The following is a 13822-nucleotide window of genomic DNA, read 5'->3' as shown; positions in this document are numbered from 1 at the left end:
TTCAAACTCATTTGAAAAATAAAACTTTAGATTTAAACTGAATTGCTAAGTAATCGAGGACACATCCATTCCCTCGGACTATTCCGTTCGTGCGCGGAATTGAAGCGTGTCTGGCTTCAGGGTGCCATTCACCGAATGACGGAAGTTTAACAGCTAACACGTTACATCTGGAACTGACCGCGGTCCAAAATGATCAGATTGATTTCCAAACACGGCACCCATTTTGCGGCGCGGGCTTGAGGGCGTAGGATCAAATATATTCAAAGAAAGCATAGCCTTTAAACAATCGAAAAAATCAGCGTGATAAATTTCACTAGAATGCATTTGTATGTATATATTTTCTTTTAATCGAGTTTTATATTAATTACTATAATTATCCCTTTCATGCACCTCCCTTCTCTGATAATCATGTCTACGTTCTACTATACTTTGAAACAACAACGATCGTTTACAAAATTGCCAGTTAATTAGATAGGGTTGCTGAGTGTGGATAGAATAGGAAAATAATTCAAGTAGTTCCTATAGAATAGTGCTAAAATATATTTATGCAATTAAATCGTTCCTCGATCGTGAACAGCAAGAAAGAACAAAAAATCAACATTTAAATTAATACTTCTCTTGGTATGAAATTATGGCATTGCTATTTGCCAAAATTATGCAATGATTCAGCGTTGTACCATTAGATCTTTGCATTGCCAATAAATACAATCAATATTTTACAAGGGGAAAATTTATAAAATGATTTTTTTCGGCGAGCAATAATTTCTCTCTGTACTTTAAGATAAAATGTAACCGATTTCCTGGTTTGTATCAGTAGCATCTGTCGCTGCAGTCTGCGTCAGTACGTATTTCGTGCATATGCGGGGAATGGCCGACGCATCTAATTTTGCGGTCTGATCAACAAAATATAGGAAGCGAGAAAATGAATGATGCTGGTGAAAACGCTAACTCCGCGTGTATTCAACAAGCATCACTCTTGACAGGTGCAAACAATACACTCGCTTTTGCTTACTATAACAAGCATTTAAAAACGAAGCAAATTTCCTGCATACAAAATGCTCTCTAGTTCAAACATTTTTCCTCCTCAAAATAGGCTAGAATCGCTCATTTTCGAGCCGAATTTTAGAAGCAAAATTCTGCATTTTGAAACGTCCAATTAATATTTTCCTCGCGTGTTTCAATACTGGCCGGCGCCGGTTGCGTAGCGACGCCAATTATCGTCACCGCGCCTTCTACGCACCGCCAGTTAGAGCGTTTTTAGCGCTCACTCATTTTCGCGGCTGGAATTTATTCGCTTTTTCTCTCTCCTGAAATATCCCCAACGGTGAAAATGAAAAAGCAGAGTATCATGGCTTGACACCACGCTTCCAGAATGCTCTTTTCATGTGTACTATTTTTTTATCATTTGATAGCTCTAGACAAAAATTATAAACACAAATTTTGATCGATCGTTACGTCTAGACAATCTGTGCAGTTAACTGCGGGGTTGATATGGTTTTTAATACTTCTGGTGAGTGCTGTACGGTCTAGAACGAGAGTTTGCGAGGTATTTTTGTAGTGCAGCATATCATATGCAATATAGTCATTGCTATCAGTTGCTGTTAGTTGAGTTTAAAATACAAATTTGAAAACACGCAGACGGCACCACATCAAACCAAAAATAAAATGACACAACTCCAAAGAGCGAATACTCCTAGAATATCAAGAGCAAGAAGTACAAAAACATCTGGAAAACTCACTTCATTTAATGTTTGAGTCTGGGTGCGTAAATAATGTGTCGCAAACTACATGACCTCTTTGCATGGAACAATTGAAGCCAAAGTAAGCAAACATAATTGGCTTTTAGAACTTTCGTAACAGGAGAAACATTTCTCAGGTTCACATTTTCCCTGTCATCGTAGTGCGCGGCTTGAAATTATTTCAGGTTGGTGGCGTAAAAACGGCTGTATAAGTGAGCACACGACACACACTCCATTGTCTCGAAGATGGCTTTTCCCAGCCACACGGGAAGACGAGTGGTGCTTAATTTGCTAAGAGCCGGCGGCCAACTTTTTACATGACTTCATACCAGCATCCCAAACATGTAAAATCTCTTTAAGAAAACAAAAAGCCACTCTCTATAGATGCGCACTTATCTGGATGTTTCTCCGCGAAACATGTAATTTTAGTATGGGGTGCTTCGTCAAGTGTATAAAAATTTTTAAGAATAAAGCTTTTACCTCTAATTTTTTGCACTAGAATTCCTAGCGTAAATAAAAATAATTTTATATAAGCCAATGGCTGATTTGCACCTTTCCAGCATGTGTGAATTAATTTCACGGGATGAATGTCTAGCGATTCAATAAAAAAGTTACTGAGCTGAGGTCCTTTTCTGGGCTGGGCTTCCTCCAATGAGGCTCGTGAGCCCATGTTATTCAGATATGTAATTTCGCGAGTTGTTCGCCAATCTCGAAAGAGGTTAACCGATAAAAAGTTGACTTGCTGATCCAACGAAAAACTTCGTGTTCCCTCTTTTTTTTTCTTCAAAAGTAGATCAGCAATAATTCTAAAATAATAGTTCATATCTACAGCTGAAAGTTCTTATTTTGACTCAAGACTCATAATATCTCATCTCAGGTCAAGTTACTACAGTTTTGAAGCAATGTATTCAGAATCAGTGGGGCATTTAATGCAGGCAGGCTGTATGAAAGTCTAATTTGCATAAAGTTAATATTTCAGGCGGGTCACATAAAAACAACGCGCCGTGCATAGTCTCCAAATTGGATTAGTAACCACGTTGGCCGAGCCGGTGAAAATAACAGAACGGCCGTTGGGACGGCCAACGAAGCGACACAAGCCTCCGCCTCCGCCTGCTCGCTGCCAAATAACCGCCTTAACTAGGCGAAGTTGAAGTTATGCAGCCCGCTTGACATTGGGGACACGACGGTTGCATAACTCGACTGTTAAAGGGGCTACGCCTGCAGCTCTTCTTCTTTGACAGTGCGAATGAGTTGTTATGCTCGTTTTTCCTTTTTTTCTTGTTACATCTTTCAGGATATAATGTGCTCAACAAATAAGAGCAGTCAATTGTTTTCAAGGGCTGGTGAGACAATTTCCTCCACCGAAAGGATTTTGTTTTCCAGATAAAATACTGCTGAAAAGGGTTAAGGAGCCAAAACAACGATTGTCTAGTGCGAGAATGTGCAATTTAATTTATATCCTTGGCTCAAGCCATCACATCATCATCACGTTAGCCACACACATTGAGTAGCAGTTAAATTATTACCATGCTTTGAAACAGCTGCTGTTTTATTCTAAAATAATATTCATAGGTACTATTTTTAAACTTGAATAAAAAAATGCTTCCTGTGTGGATGTGGAAATATTATCATTGTTCAAGCTCAGCGCCAACCAAGCGATTCATTTACGAATTTATCAGCAAAAACCATAATTTTCACCTATTAATGGATATTGCAATAATTGTGAAATAACAATTTAACACTGTATTCGTTAAATGGTATTATTTCTTCTTATTAATTCTTTTAAAATTCCATCAGCTTATTGTCAGCCGATCAAGCCGATTTCGCTGGTAAAATAGATAACATTTATTTATTACGAAGAAGTTATCGACTTCCTTTTTAAGTGCGCGATCAAAGTAGATAAATTCCATTTACAAAAGGTCTTTCCCTCTTACTAGGAGGTGCTTGCTACAGGGGCTTCGCCGGTAATTGGATCGAGAATTAAACGCACCAACGGCGCCTGCGAAAGTGAATTACTTTGCCGCCGCACCGCTCCTACCTGGAGGCATCAGCAAACAATCACCGTAGAAGCCTCTCTGTGAGCCCAAACCCTGCAATTCTTAAATTGCACGCAAGGTCGGGTGCCATTGCAGCATAGCGAATTACGGACTGAACTAGAACGTGGGCCTGGTGTATAATGCAGTTCATGTAAGCTTAATAATGTTCCTCCTATGATAACCGCTACAACTTTTGAAACTCAGAATGCCTCCCACGTTGGGTAGAACCAGCACGAAAGCACACGCATCATCTAACAATTCCGCATGTAGAGAAGTTAACCCTCCTCTGAACAATTCCGTTTTACAGTTTTGCGATAACGCGCACCCAGAGCTGAATAGCAAGTTGAATTTTCTTCAATACATTTGCCAGCACTAAATTGCGGCAGCGCTGCTGCGAAGATTAAGTACGCGCTGCTTCGAGAAAGGTGCGGCCTCGGCAAGACGAATTCGATGCAGTAACAGAGACATCCGTCCATGTCAAACAAAAGAGGTTAGTTGGTTGACTGCTGGATGCGCAGCTGCAAAATAATTGGATGGATGAAGCCGCAAAAGACACCCGCGAGCTCGAATAGCGTAATATCTCGACGCATGGTACTCACAGGCGCAGCAGTCGAGAGCAACGCGGGCATCAGAGACACATGCGGAATTAATTGACGCGAATCGCACCATGCTGCTTAACACACACAACATCTGAATTATGTTTGCGGCTGGCGCGTGGTGACGCGTGGGCTGGAAGTTCGGAAGAGGAAAAGCAGCAAGAAGTGCGTAAGTTCACTGTGCTTTCGCTATGCCCAGCTTGACTGACACCCGACCCTTTTGAGAACATTCCCTCTTTATTTCCTCCTGTGCTGCAGAGATATGAATTCGTGCTTGGTTTATTCTCCTTTTTTATGTTTTTCATGCATGCTCTCTTTGGGACAGTTAAATATAAATATAGCTGAACTTCCTGCTCGCGTTTGTCTCTTACAAACACAATAAGTATGTTATAAAAGGTCACTCGCATCTTCAAAGCTGAATTGAATGTTTTTCTTGCATTTATTTATCAAGTTATTATTAAATATTCACAAGCAGAGATAGAAGACAGTTTTTGTAAGAGGCATTCCGTTTTTCCTCTTCGCTATTACAGTTGATTTTTGTCAGCAGCCCTAGAGCCAAACTCGAAACGCCGATTTGTGAGCACATTTGATAAACCTTTCCCACGTATTCTCGTTTCTCGTATGTGTATTCTCGAAGGAAATAGGCCACACAGTTCTCATTATTTACCATCTTATTAAATTGCCCTTCCCGCAAGCAGCAACGTCTTTGCCTCTAAATGAAAATGCGGAAACCCCAAGTTTGCTTCAAGAAGATTCGATTTTCTGCTCAAGCTACAAAAAAACTTGGCGGAAAATTAACTTTCTAAAGAATTGATCTTCCTGCTATAATTTGCGTTCACGCGCAATAGTTACAGTAAATTATAATATCGCATTTCTAGATGATCAGTTCCAACATTTTAATATTTTCATTGCACGCCCCAATTATTTTTCCCCTTCACTGGCGCTTTTCACACTGAGTGGATATACCTGAAACTTAATGACACATCAAATATGATTCAACACAAAAGCTGAGTGGAGAGCTTTTTAACTGATTTTTCCGCTCAGGTAAACCTGTTGGAAAGTTTGTGATATTGAATGTATGAGAGTTTGCCATTTTGCAAAATGCTCTCCATGAAACAGAAAGCCACACGATGGTACAACGTGCCCATCAATATTAAAATCGCGAACAATGAAGACAAAGCGGTTTTTCGTTGAGAGTAGGCAGCGAGGCGGTGATATTTTTTGCAACAATTTTCCTTGTCCGGATCGATATTACGGCTGTTGCGACAGAAATGTGGAATTTGATGTGGTTTAAACAACCCTTATTTTTTAAGTTTCTCGGAACACTTCGCGTTAGCAGGCAATTAAATGAAAAATGCAACAATTAAAGTGTTATTTTCTTCAGAGATGATTTGAAAAGTGAAAGTCGTTTATAAAACCTAAATTATGTTGATTTGAATAAACTTACTCAACAAAAGCAGAGTGTCATAACCGCATGCAAAGCTTCATTTGCTGCCGAGCAGGATGGAATTTGCGCCTTTTCATTCGCACCTAATAAACAACCCGTCCCTCGAGGGAGATTTATTTTTAGACCCTTTCCTTCTGTAATGTGTGCGTGACGGACAAAAATTGGGACATGGTAGCGAAACGTGGATGGTGACAGCAAGTTTGGCAGCACAGACTTGAATAAATGAAAAGATGATGTATTTCTAAGCCGCTTTCATACATCCAGTGAAAAATTGAGCGCGTCCCTTCCTTCCGAGACGACTGCTGTTGATGCTGAGGAAGAGCGTTGCTCACACTCACTTAGTAATTCCGTCGAAACTCTGGTTAAACATTATATGGCGTTTTTAAAATTTATTTTCAATTCTTTTGAAAAATCAAGCCATTTTTTGTAGTTCTTTTTTTAAAAATTGCTACTCTTTCAGACTGCCAACCTATATGAAACGGGCGTTTGGTGGTTTTTATTTACTTGATTACAACGAGAGAGCGCTTTTTTATTTGTGGCTTGATTAGCAGTGAAGCGAATTTTTCATTCCCAACCATTTTATTGTCGCAAATGCTATACAGGGTATAGAGCACAACACAAGCTCGTGCTTCTCTTTATTACTACTGCTAAAGGGGATTTGACAGAGACTAAATTGCTTCCTTCGTTATTTCGTTCTTATATTTCTCTCAGTAAGCTTATTTTTTAAAGGAGAAAAGTTCTTCTTTATGGAAAAGTTGGTTTTCAAAACTTTAAGATTGTAATTGTGATTGATAAGGGCACATTGAATTACCCAAGTTGCTAAAGTTGCCAGCATCGTAGTTAGCCGCTGTGAAGCCGGTTTATTCTAACTGAAAAGCGCAGAAGTTTTTGTTGCAAATGCAACAAAAACTCTTACCTGAAAGGACGGGTTGGAGCATGAACCTTTTCAAAAAGCTGTTTTCCCAAAAGCTGCCAAAGGTTTGATAAACTGGAGGTATCAAAAATAAATTTATGATATAATATTAATTATTTAAAACGACCATTATTTCATCCCACCGTAGATGGTGGAATTTTATGGGCATATATACAGATTATTGTGAAAAGCAAACTTGTTGTTTGCTATATAGATTTTTAAGGAAAACGATCATTTCCATGAAAAACAAGCACAAGCAACGCAATTTTTAATTCAAGTTGAGCAACCATCTGACGAGCGAGTCACAACATGATATTCCGTCCGTATTTTTTACATTCTTAGAAGCGCAATATCCGGTGAGAGTGTAGTTTACCTAGCCGCCAGCTACAATTATTTTCCTGCTCATTTAATTAAAAAAGCAATTTATATGCTGCAGCTCGGGGATAAATCAGCATGCGTCTGTTGCTGCGGCGCGGCCATCGGCGGCGCAACACATCGTCGTCATCTGGCGGCAGCCCCACGTCCACGAACGCCGCTCACCCACCCGGCGACTCTTCCTGGGAAAACACCCACAGCTGCCCCGGTAGCCTAAAGTGCCACCGCCGCGAACTGTCTCAGCAGAGGCGCGGTAGGTCATACGCCTGCGGTCTCAAGAGACACAGCAGCGACCCTGGCTCGCTCAAGTCACGCAGCCCCAGCCCGGCGGCCGTCGAAGCGTCCCGACGCTTCCACGCCGGCTCGCCAACGAACAGTGTTGTCATCGAAGTACACCACGATGAGTCAAGGTCTCCCTCGAATCAATCAATTCCTTTCAATAACATGGTGGAATACAAGGGTAGTGAATTTTAGACGGGGTGGTTTATTAAAAAAATATAATAGACAAATTTTTTTAAAGGTTTCAGGTGCGTAATGCAGATGGTACATTTTACCCCAAAAATATTTAGGCTTAATTTTTTTATCTTTATATATTAACAATCATAACATCGTTCTTACCAAAAGCACTCATTTACAATATATTTCGTTTTTAAGATTTTTGGTTTATTACAATAATTTATTAGTTCCTCTTAGGAATCTTTAATCCTTTTTCTGAGCAGGTAATAAAAGCTCCCACAATATCATTGTTGGTTCAAAAAGGGTGTTTTAAAATCAACAAAATAATTTTAACCCAGCAATAAACTTTATTAGTTAGGACGCGGGCTATTATACAAATTATGGACCCTTATAAAATAAACCAAAGTATTAACTTTTCGGGCTTGTAAATAAAAAGGAAGTGGTGGGCTTTATCAGTTGCTAAATTAATATTTGAAAACCTCCACGTCAAAAATTAATGCTTATTACATTGTTGATAGATGCCAATATGTTACATTATTTCGTCACCAGACTGAAGTCCATAGGGTCCACGCATAATTTTCGCACAAATATCTCGAATAACACTGTTTCACCAAAAAATTATTTGTAGCTATCGCTCTTAATTTTATTAAATTTTCATTAACTATAATATATGTTGGAGCTTATATTTTACTTTCTGTAGATATACGTTCGTGTGCGAGGTTTGATCCATTAAAGGCTTTGCAATATTAAATTTCCTCAAAAGAGTAGCAGACCTTTTATGCTGTTGAGAGCGCACGTGAGTCATTTTATAATGGCGAGAGTAATGGAATTTTTCTGTCACATGAATAAAAGTGGCAAGGAACGGAAAGCAATTTTAAGTACGCTTTTGAATTATATCAGATACTTTTTTTTAAAGTATGTAAAATCTATATTGGGAATAAATGAATAACCGTTTTCATTTATTCCCAATATGAACGCAACCACGAGTGGTCGCCTATTTTTAAAACTATAAATCTTAAAGGTAGGTCAGATCTGATTAATTCTAATGAATATGATGACTTCATTGATATGCGGAGAGGCATGATGGCTCACTTTAAGAGCTTTTAATGAATTAGCAAATCTTGAGTAACCAAGGAATATACAAAGAATTAATTATTCAAAATAATACAAGAAAAAAGCTAATGCTGAAAAAAAGTAAAAGACAAATTCAGTCTTGTCTCAATATATTTAATTAAACTGTGTCAAGTTGACTTTTCCAACAAAGTTAGATCATCTACACTTTTTCATTTCTTTTTTAATCAACGAGAAATTGATAGTCACGAAATGAAATGGTTGAAACAATGGCTTTATTCATTCTTTTTTCTGGATGTGCAGAAAATTTGTTAAAATCAATAACATTGAATTCGCCTAAGCACAATAGATCAATTTTAACGTCCAATGCATGTCAAATCTTTAGCAGATTTAATAATTGCAGAGTCGATTTAGAATTACAAATCAAGTAAAATGCACTGCTAATGAGTGGGGTCGGAAAAAGCTGCTCCAGCATGAGACTGTTCTTTCAAATGTTCCACTTTTCCTGCGGCCACCCTGAATATATGGAATACAAAATTTTTAATATAAGATTTGAAATCCCCATACTCATATAGTATGTTTATTGTTTTCAACGTTTCAGGTGGTCACTGTACAAGCCGTCCGAGCACTGGGACGAAATGTTCGACCCAAGCCACGCTGCCCACTCCAATCAGGACACGATGGAGCCAACATTCAACATGAAGCAGCTTCTTGAGGCAGGCCGCCCTCGTAGCCGCCTCAGGTGTCTAGCCTTGGTGTTTGCTATTTTCTATCTTGCATACGCATTTTACGTGACGATCAGCAGAGTCAACAGATCGTGCAAGCCAATTAGCGGGATTAGGAGCACCCTCTCGCCAACCACAATTACCACCACCACTACAACGTCATCCCCGACAACACAGTATAGCACACAAACTGCTTACTGGGCTTCTGCTTCGGATAGCTCCACTGCCGCTTAGTACACATAGACAAAAATACGTGCTGGTTATTTTCAGACCGTATAAGCAGTTTTGACTCGAATTATGAAGACATATTACCCCTTTTCATATTAGTCTGGCGATGAAACATGACACAACGAATATGTATAATACCGTTTGTTAGTTGATCTCAAATCTCACTGCGAAAGAGAAGACCACCAATGCTACCAACGATTTGATTTGACGTTTTCAAGATGAAAATTGTGTATATTTTAGAATAATTAATTGAGGGACCTTTTTATGCTGTGATATTCCAATAAAAGGCGAGTTGTTCAAGAAATAGTGACTTCAATACTTTAATAGACTGAAAATACAATCAACGTCGGTACCTGTAGCGCTTGAAGTGGAACCATAATTGGAAGATATTGTTATGAAATTGGCAGCGAAAGCCTCTTTTGTAAGAGTACTCCCATTCTCGGTTTACGATCTTAAAGGCGATGTCCTCATAGGGTGGTCCAGCGTGGAAGCGAAGGATTGCAAAGTCGCGATTGTCACCACAAGGGGTCTGCAATACAGAGTTAAATTGTTAAATAAGACAGTTTAAAAATGCTGGTAGTAACTTACCAAGAAGTACTGAGGCGTAGCGTTCTTGTCAATCAAATCAGGGTAGAATATGTTGAACTTGTACCCTTGAACAATTTTAGGAGGAGGATTGTCCATATCGTAGTGAGTCTGGTTGTACTTGTTCCACTCAAAACCAGTGTGAACTCTGCAAAGAAAAAGAAATTGAAGTTTGAAAACTAATTCCTTAGAAATGATACATTTGATCCACAGAAGCAGTTTCTTACTCGGAATTTAATTAAATACAATTTTACAAAAAATGGCAAAGGTATTTTGTTTTGTATATTATGTTAGCTTTCAAGTCTAGAAAGGAAAAGGTTGAGATCTTTTAATATCAAACCCTTATGTTTTTTGTTTTGTTTATAACGAATTGCCAAAGTAAAGAAAGTTTAAATATTTCAGGAAAAATACACAGTGAGATTTGTTTTCTCATTCCTAAGTTGAATACACAGGAGCAGCTTGCAGGCCAAACAATACATGAATATTAATTATAAGACTTAACATTTAAGTTTTGGATGGTACTAATCTGAACAATTGAGATTTATGCTAGTTTTAAAGCAAATTTTGTTGTGTTGTTTCATCAGAGGCAGTTTTGTCATTGACTAACCTGTTAAAATATCTTGGTTTGCGGGGCCTGTACTTGTCAGACCAAAGATAAACTTCCTTCTCCAAAGACGACTCAACCGAAAACTGCACCTCGTCGGTATTCATGCCCATACGAGCCTCCTTCTGCATCGCTCTCTCCTCTGCCGTCGTGACGTCCTCCACTTTGGTTCCGTGCCCCAAAACCCTTTGCCTGGCAAACATTATGCGCTTCTCGTCATCCTCCTCCGTAACAACCACAATGCCTGCTTCCAAGGCGTCAGGACTGATGTAGGTCGGACTGTAACTTCCTTTTTCGTAAAGAGCGATGGCGTCGTTTAGCAAAGTGTCTGCTTCTCCAGTATCAGGGAGCTCAGTCCTAAAAGAGTAATTTTTTACTTTCTTTTTGTTCATTCAGACATTGTTTAATACATGCAGTTCTCATTTCTATTACCCGAAAATTTCATTCAATGAGTGTTTTTGTTAAATCACAGCAAAAACATAAATATATACTGCTAGAGTTGCTGGTTAAACTGTGGTCAGAAAGCTCAAAACTAACCTTGAATCTTCTTCATCATTGTCATCCTCGGAAGTGATTCTTGAAGCCCTGCTGTCCTCTTTGTGGCCTGGCTCCTCTTCCTTGACTGTAGATGGACCAGCCTGTTCAGAATCACTCTCAGGTTCCTCTTTGACACCTTGCTGCTCTTTTAAAATCATCAGCTTCTTCCTCAGATTCGCTTGGTGACGATCGTTCAGGCGAGCTCTAGCCATGTGGGCTGAAAACACCGCATTGAATCAATTCCAATTAAAACAAGGGTATGAATTTGTAATACCTTTCAGTTGGGACAGCAACGACTCCCAATATCCGATGTCAACGCCCTCAGCCTTTTTGTTGATGGTGGCCTCAATCTGCTTTTGGATTTCGGCTAACTGGGCTGCAGTTTTTCCTTTGAAGATTGATGCTACCTCATTGGCAACAGACTGGTGGATTCCTTCGCGCCGTCCGACAGCTGCAACATTTTATTAAATTGGAATGAATCGCAAAAAAATCTTATTGGATTAGGGAACTCACTCTCGTGTTCACCAGCGCCTTCCAACTTTCGCAACTTGTGGAGTTCGTCTTGTACAATGACCGTGATGTCACTCCAGTAGTCTGCGTTCTGGCCCTTTTCAAGTTCTCGGTAAACCTGTCAAATTATGAAATTCGTACATTATTTGTTTTTGAATAGAGGTAGAAATAGAGGTATTATCAGAGAGAAAAGCGGTTGTTGATACCAATTTTCTTTTTCAATTTTCTTCAAATATCGATGAATTGCTATAGAATTAATCAATACATAAAATATCAATCAATTCTCTATTAAATTTAATCAGCGGTTGCCAGATATGCGATAAAATTGTTTCGCACTGCGCAGATCCAAGATGGCGTCTGAATGAGGGAAACAAAAAGCTCTCTTTGGGATTGCCGTACGAGTGTCAAGAGATTGTTTTTACAATCCAAGACATAATTAGTACAAGTGATGCAAATTTTGTCACAATATTGACGAAAACTTGCTTCTTTTCGCGCATTCTCAAGTGACCGTTTTTACGCGCCATACTTCACCGGACGCCATAACTGCGCGTCCCACGAATATGGCCCCCGCTGAATTTAATAATTTTGGTAGTAAACTTATGAAAACGTCAAATCCAAAGATCATACTTGTGGCTTATACACTTACTTTGATGTCCTCAATAAGGTCTTCCAGGTCTTGGATGGCGAGACCATTCAAATAGGCATACGGTTCATGCATTTCCACAGCGTCTATATCCTCCTCGGAGTGGACATACTTGGCCAACAGATCAATAGGCTTTGCTCGGCCTTCCTGTATACGGATAGTAGATCTCAGACGCGCCTGCTCATGATGGAATTGGTCCTCCTGACGTTCCCATTCCTAAAAATTGTTATTTTTTAAGTAAAATGTTACAATATTTAAAATGAATTGAATAAGCGTCATACTTGGAATTGGGCAGCTTCCTTTTGTCTCTGCAGGAGCTGCATCTCGTCCTCTCGCTGTTGCCGCTCCAGCTCCCTCTCCAGCCTCCTCTTTTTTACCTTTTCAAGTTCGCGTTTATTTTCCTCCTGCTTACTGCGGTTGACGACCTCCAGCTGCTCTCGGCTCGCATCTGCAAGACCCTCCTTGTCCAGCTTTTTCTTCCACACAAATGTGGACAGTAGATTTGCATCGCCGAAGGGGTTGTCATTATTGGTGTAATGGAGATATTCATTGTCCCAGCCCATTCGTTCCTTGCGTTTCCGCTCCTTGTTCTGTTTCTTCATCAATCGCCGCAGTCTCTTTTCTTCTGGCGTTTCTGTTGCCTTCATTATCTCCTTCTGCCGCCTTCGCTCCTCCACAGTCATCTGTCTCTGGTCTTCCAGTTTTTGCATCAGTCTGTCGTTTGTATTGGGGCTTGAGGACCTGCTGGACGAACTGGAGCTTCCAGAGGAACTACTCCTCTTCCTCTTCTTCTTGGACTTTTTACTCTTGCGGGTGCGAGATCTTGACCGTGACCTGCGGCTTTTCTTTTCCTTCTTTCTGTTCCTCTTTTCGTTCTCAGTGTCTGAGGACGATGACTGACGTCTTTTTTCGCGCTCATCTTTCCGACGATCAGGAGAATGATTTCTATAAATTGCAGAAATATTTGTTTACATAAGTAGTTATAATGTGAGTATACATACGTAAAATTGAGATAGTTAAAGTATTTGAATGTTATTAAATATAATATAATACATATTTACCTATTTCTGGAGCGATCTCTACTCCGGTCATATTTTGAATCTCCTTTATCGCGATCGTGTCTTCCTTTTTTATAGACGTCCATATTTAAGGTTTGAATTAATTTGTCAGATATTATGTGTACATATGTATGTATAAAAAATTTGGATCTTCCCGGAGACACAGTCAACAATAATTTTCTTGGAGTTTTGCTTATTTCACCTGTTATGAAAATAGTACAGCCAGTAGCAGTTTTGATGATGTTTACTTATTTTCTCTGTCTCTACAGTGTTTTGAGGAGCAGGTTGTGATCAGTGAT

General features: G+C 39.4%; 2 protein-coding genes across 3 annotated transcripts; one reads left to right on the top strand and one right to left on the bottom strand.

The window, feature by feature from the left end:
- Window positions 1-4251: 4251 nt before the first annotated feature.
- LOC135946683 (uncharacterized) lies at window positions 4252-9888 on the top strand. 2 transcript variants are annotated; one of them, XM_065494994.1, is made up of 3 exons: window positions 4252-4536; window positions 7168-7516; window positions 9235-9888. In XM_065494994.1, exons 2-3 carry the CDS (start codon window positions 7185-7187, stop codon window positions 9590-9592), a joined length of 690 nt encoding a protein of 229 aa, XP_065351066.1. In that variant the 5' UTR covers window positions 4252-4536; window positions 7168-7184; the 3' UTR covers window positions 9593-9888. The 2 variants fall into 2 exon arrangements, with proteins under 2 accessions (XP_065351066.1, XP_065351064.1); XM_065494992.1 differs by having other exon boundaries at window positions 4252-4540.
- cactin (cactin, spliceosome C complex subunit) lies at window positions 9879-13783 on the bottom strand. The gene is made up of 9 exons (XM_065494980.1): window positions 13527-13783; window positions 12747-13410; window positions 12469-12681; window positions 11826-11940; window positions 11587-11763; window positions 11313-11529; window positions 10779-11132; window positions 10175-10319; window positions 9879-10115 (listed from the first exon to the last, which is right to left on the bottom strand). Exons 1-9 carry the CDS (start codon window positions 13607-13609, stop codon window positions 9927-9929), a joined length of 2157 nt encoding a protein of 718 aa, XP_065351052.1. The 5' UTR covers window positions 13610-13783; the 3' UTR covers window positions 9879-9926.
- Window positions 13784-13822: the final 39 nt, after the last annotated feature.

Source organism: Cloeon dipterum, chromosome X (genome assembly GCF_949628265.1).
Source record: "Cloeon dipterum chromosome X, ieCloDipt1.1, whole genome shotgun sequence".
NCBI lineage: Eukaryota > Metazoa > Arthropoda > Insecta > Ephemeroptera > Baetidae > Cloeon > Cloeon dipterum.
The sequence above is the reverse complement of the archived record's forward strand: the minus strand, read 5'-3'. Positions and strand labels throughout refer to the sequence as shown.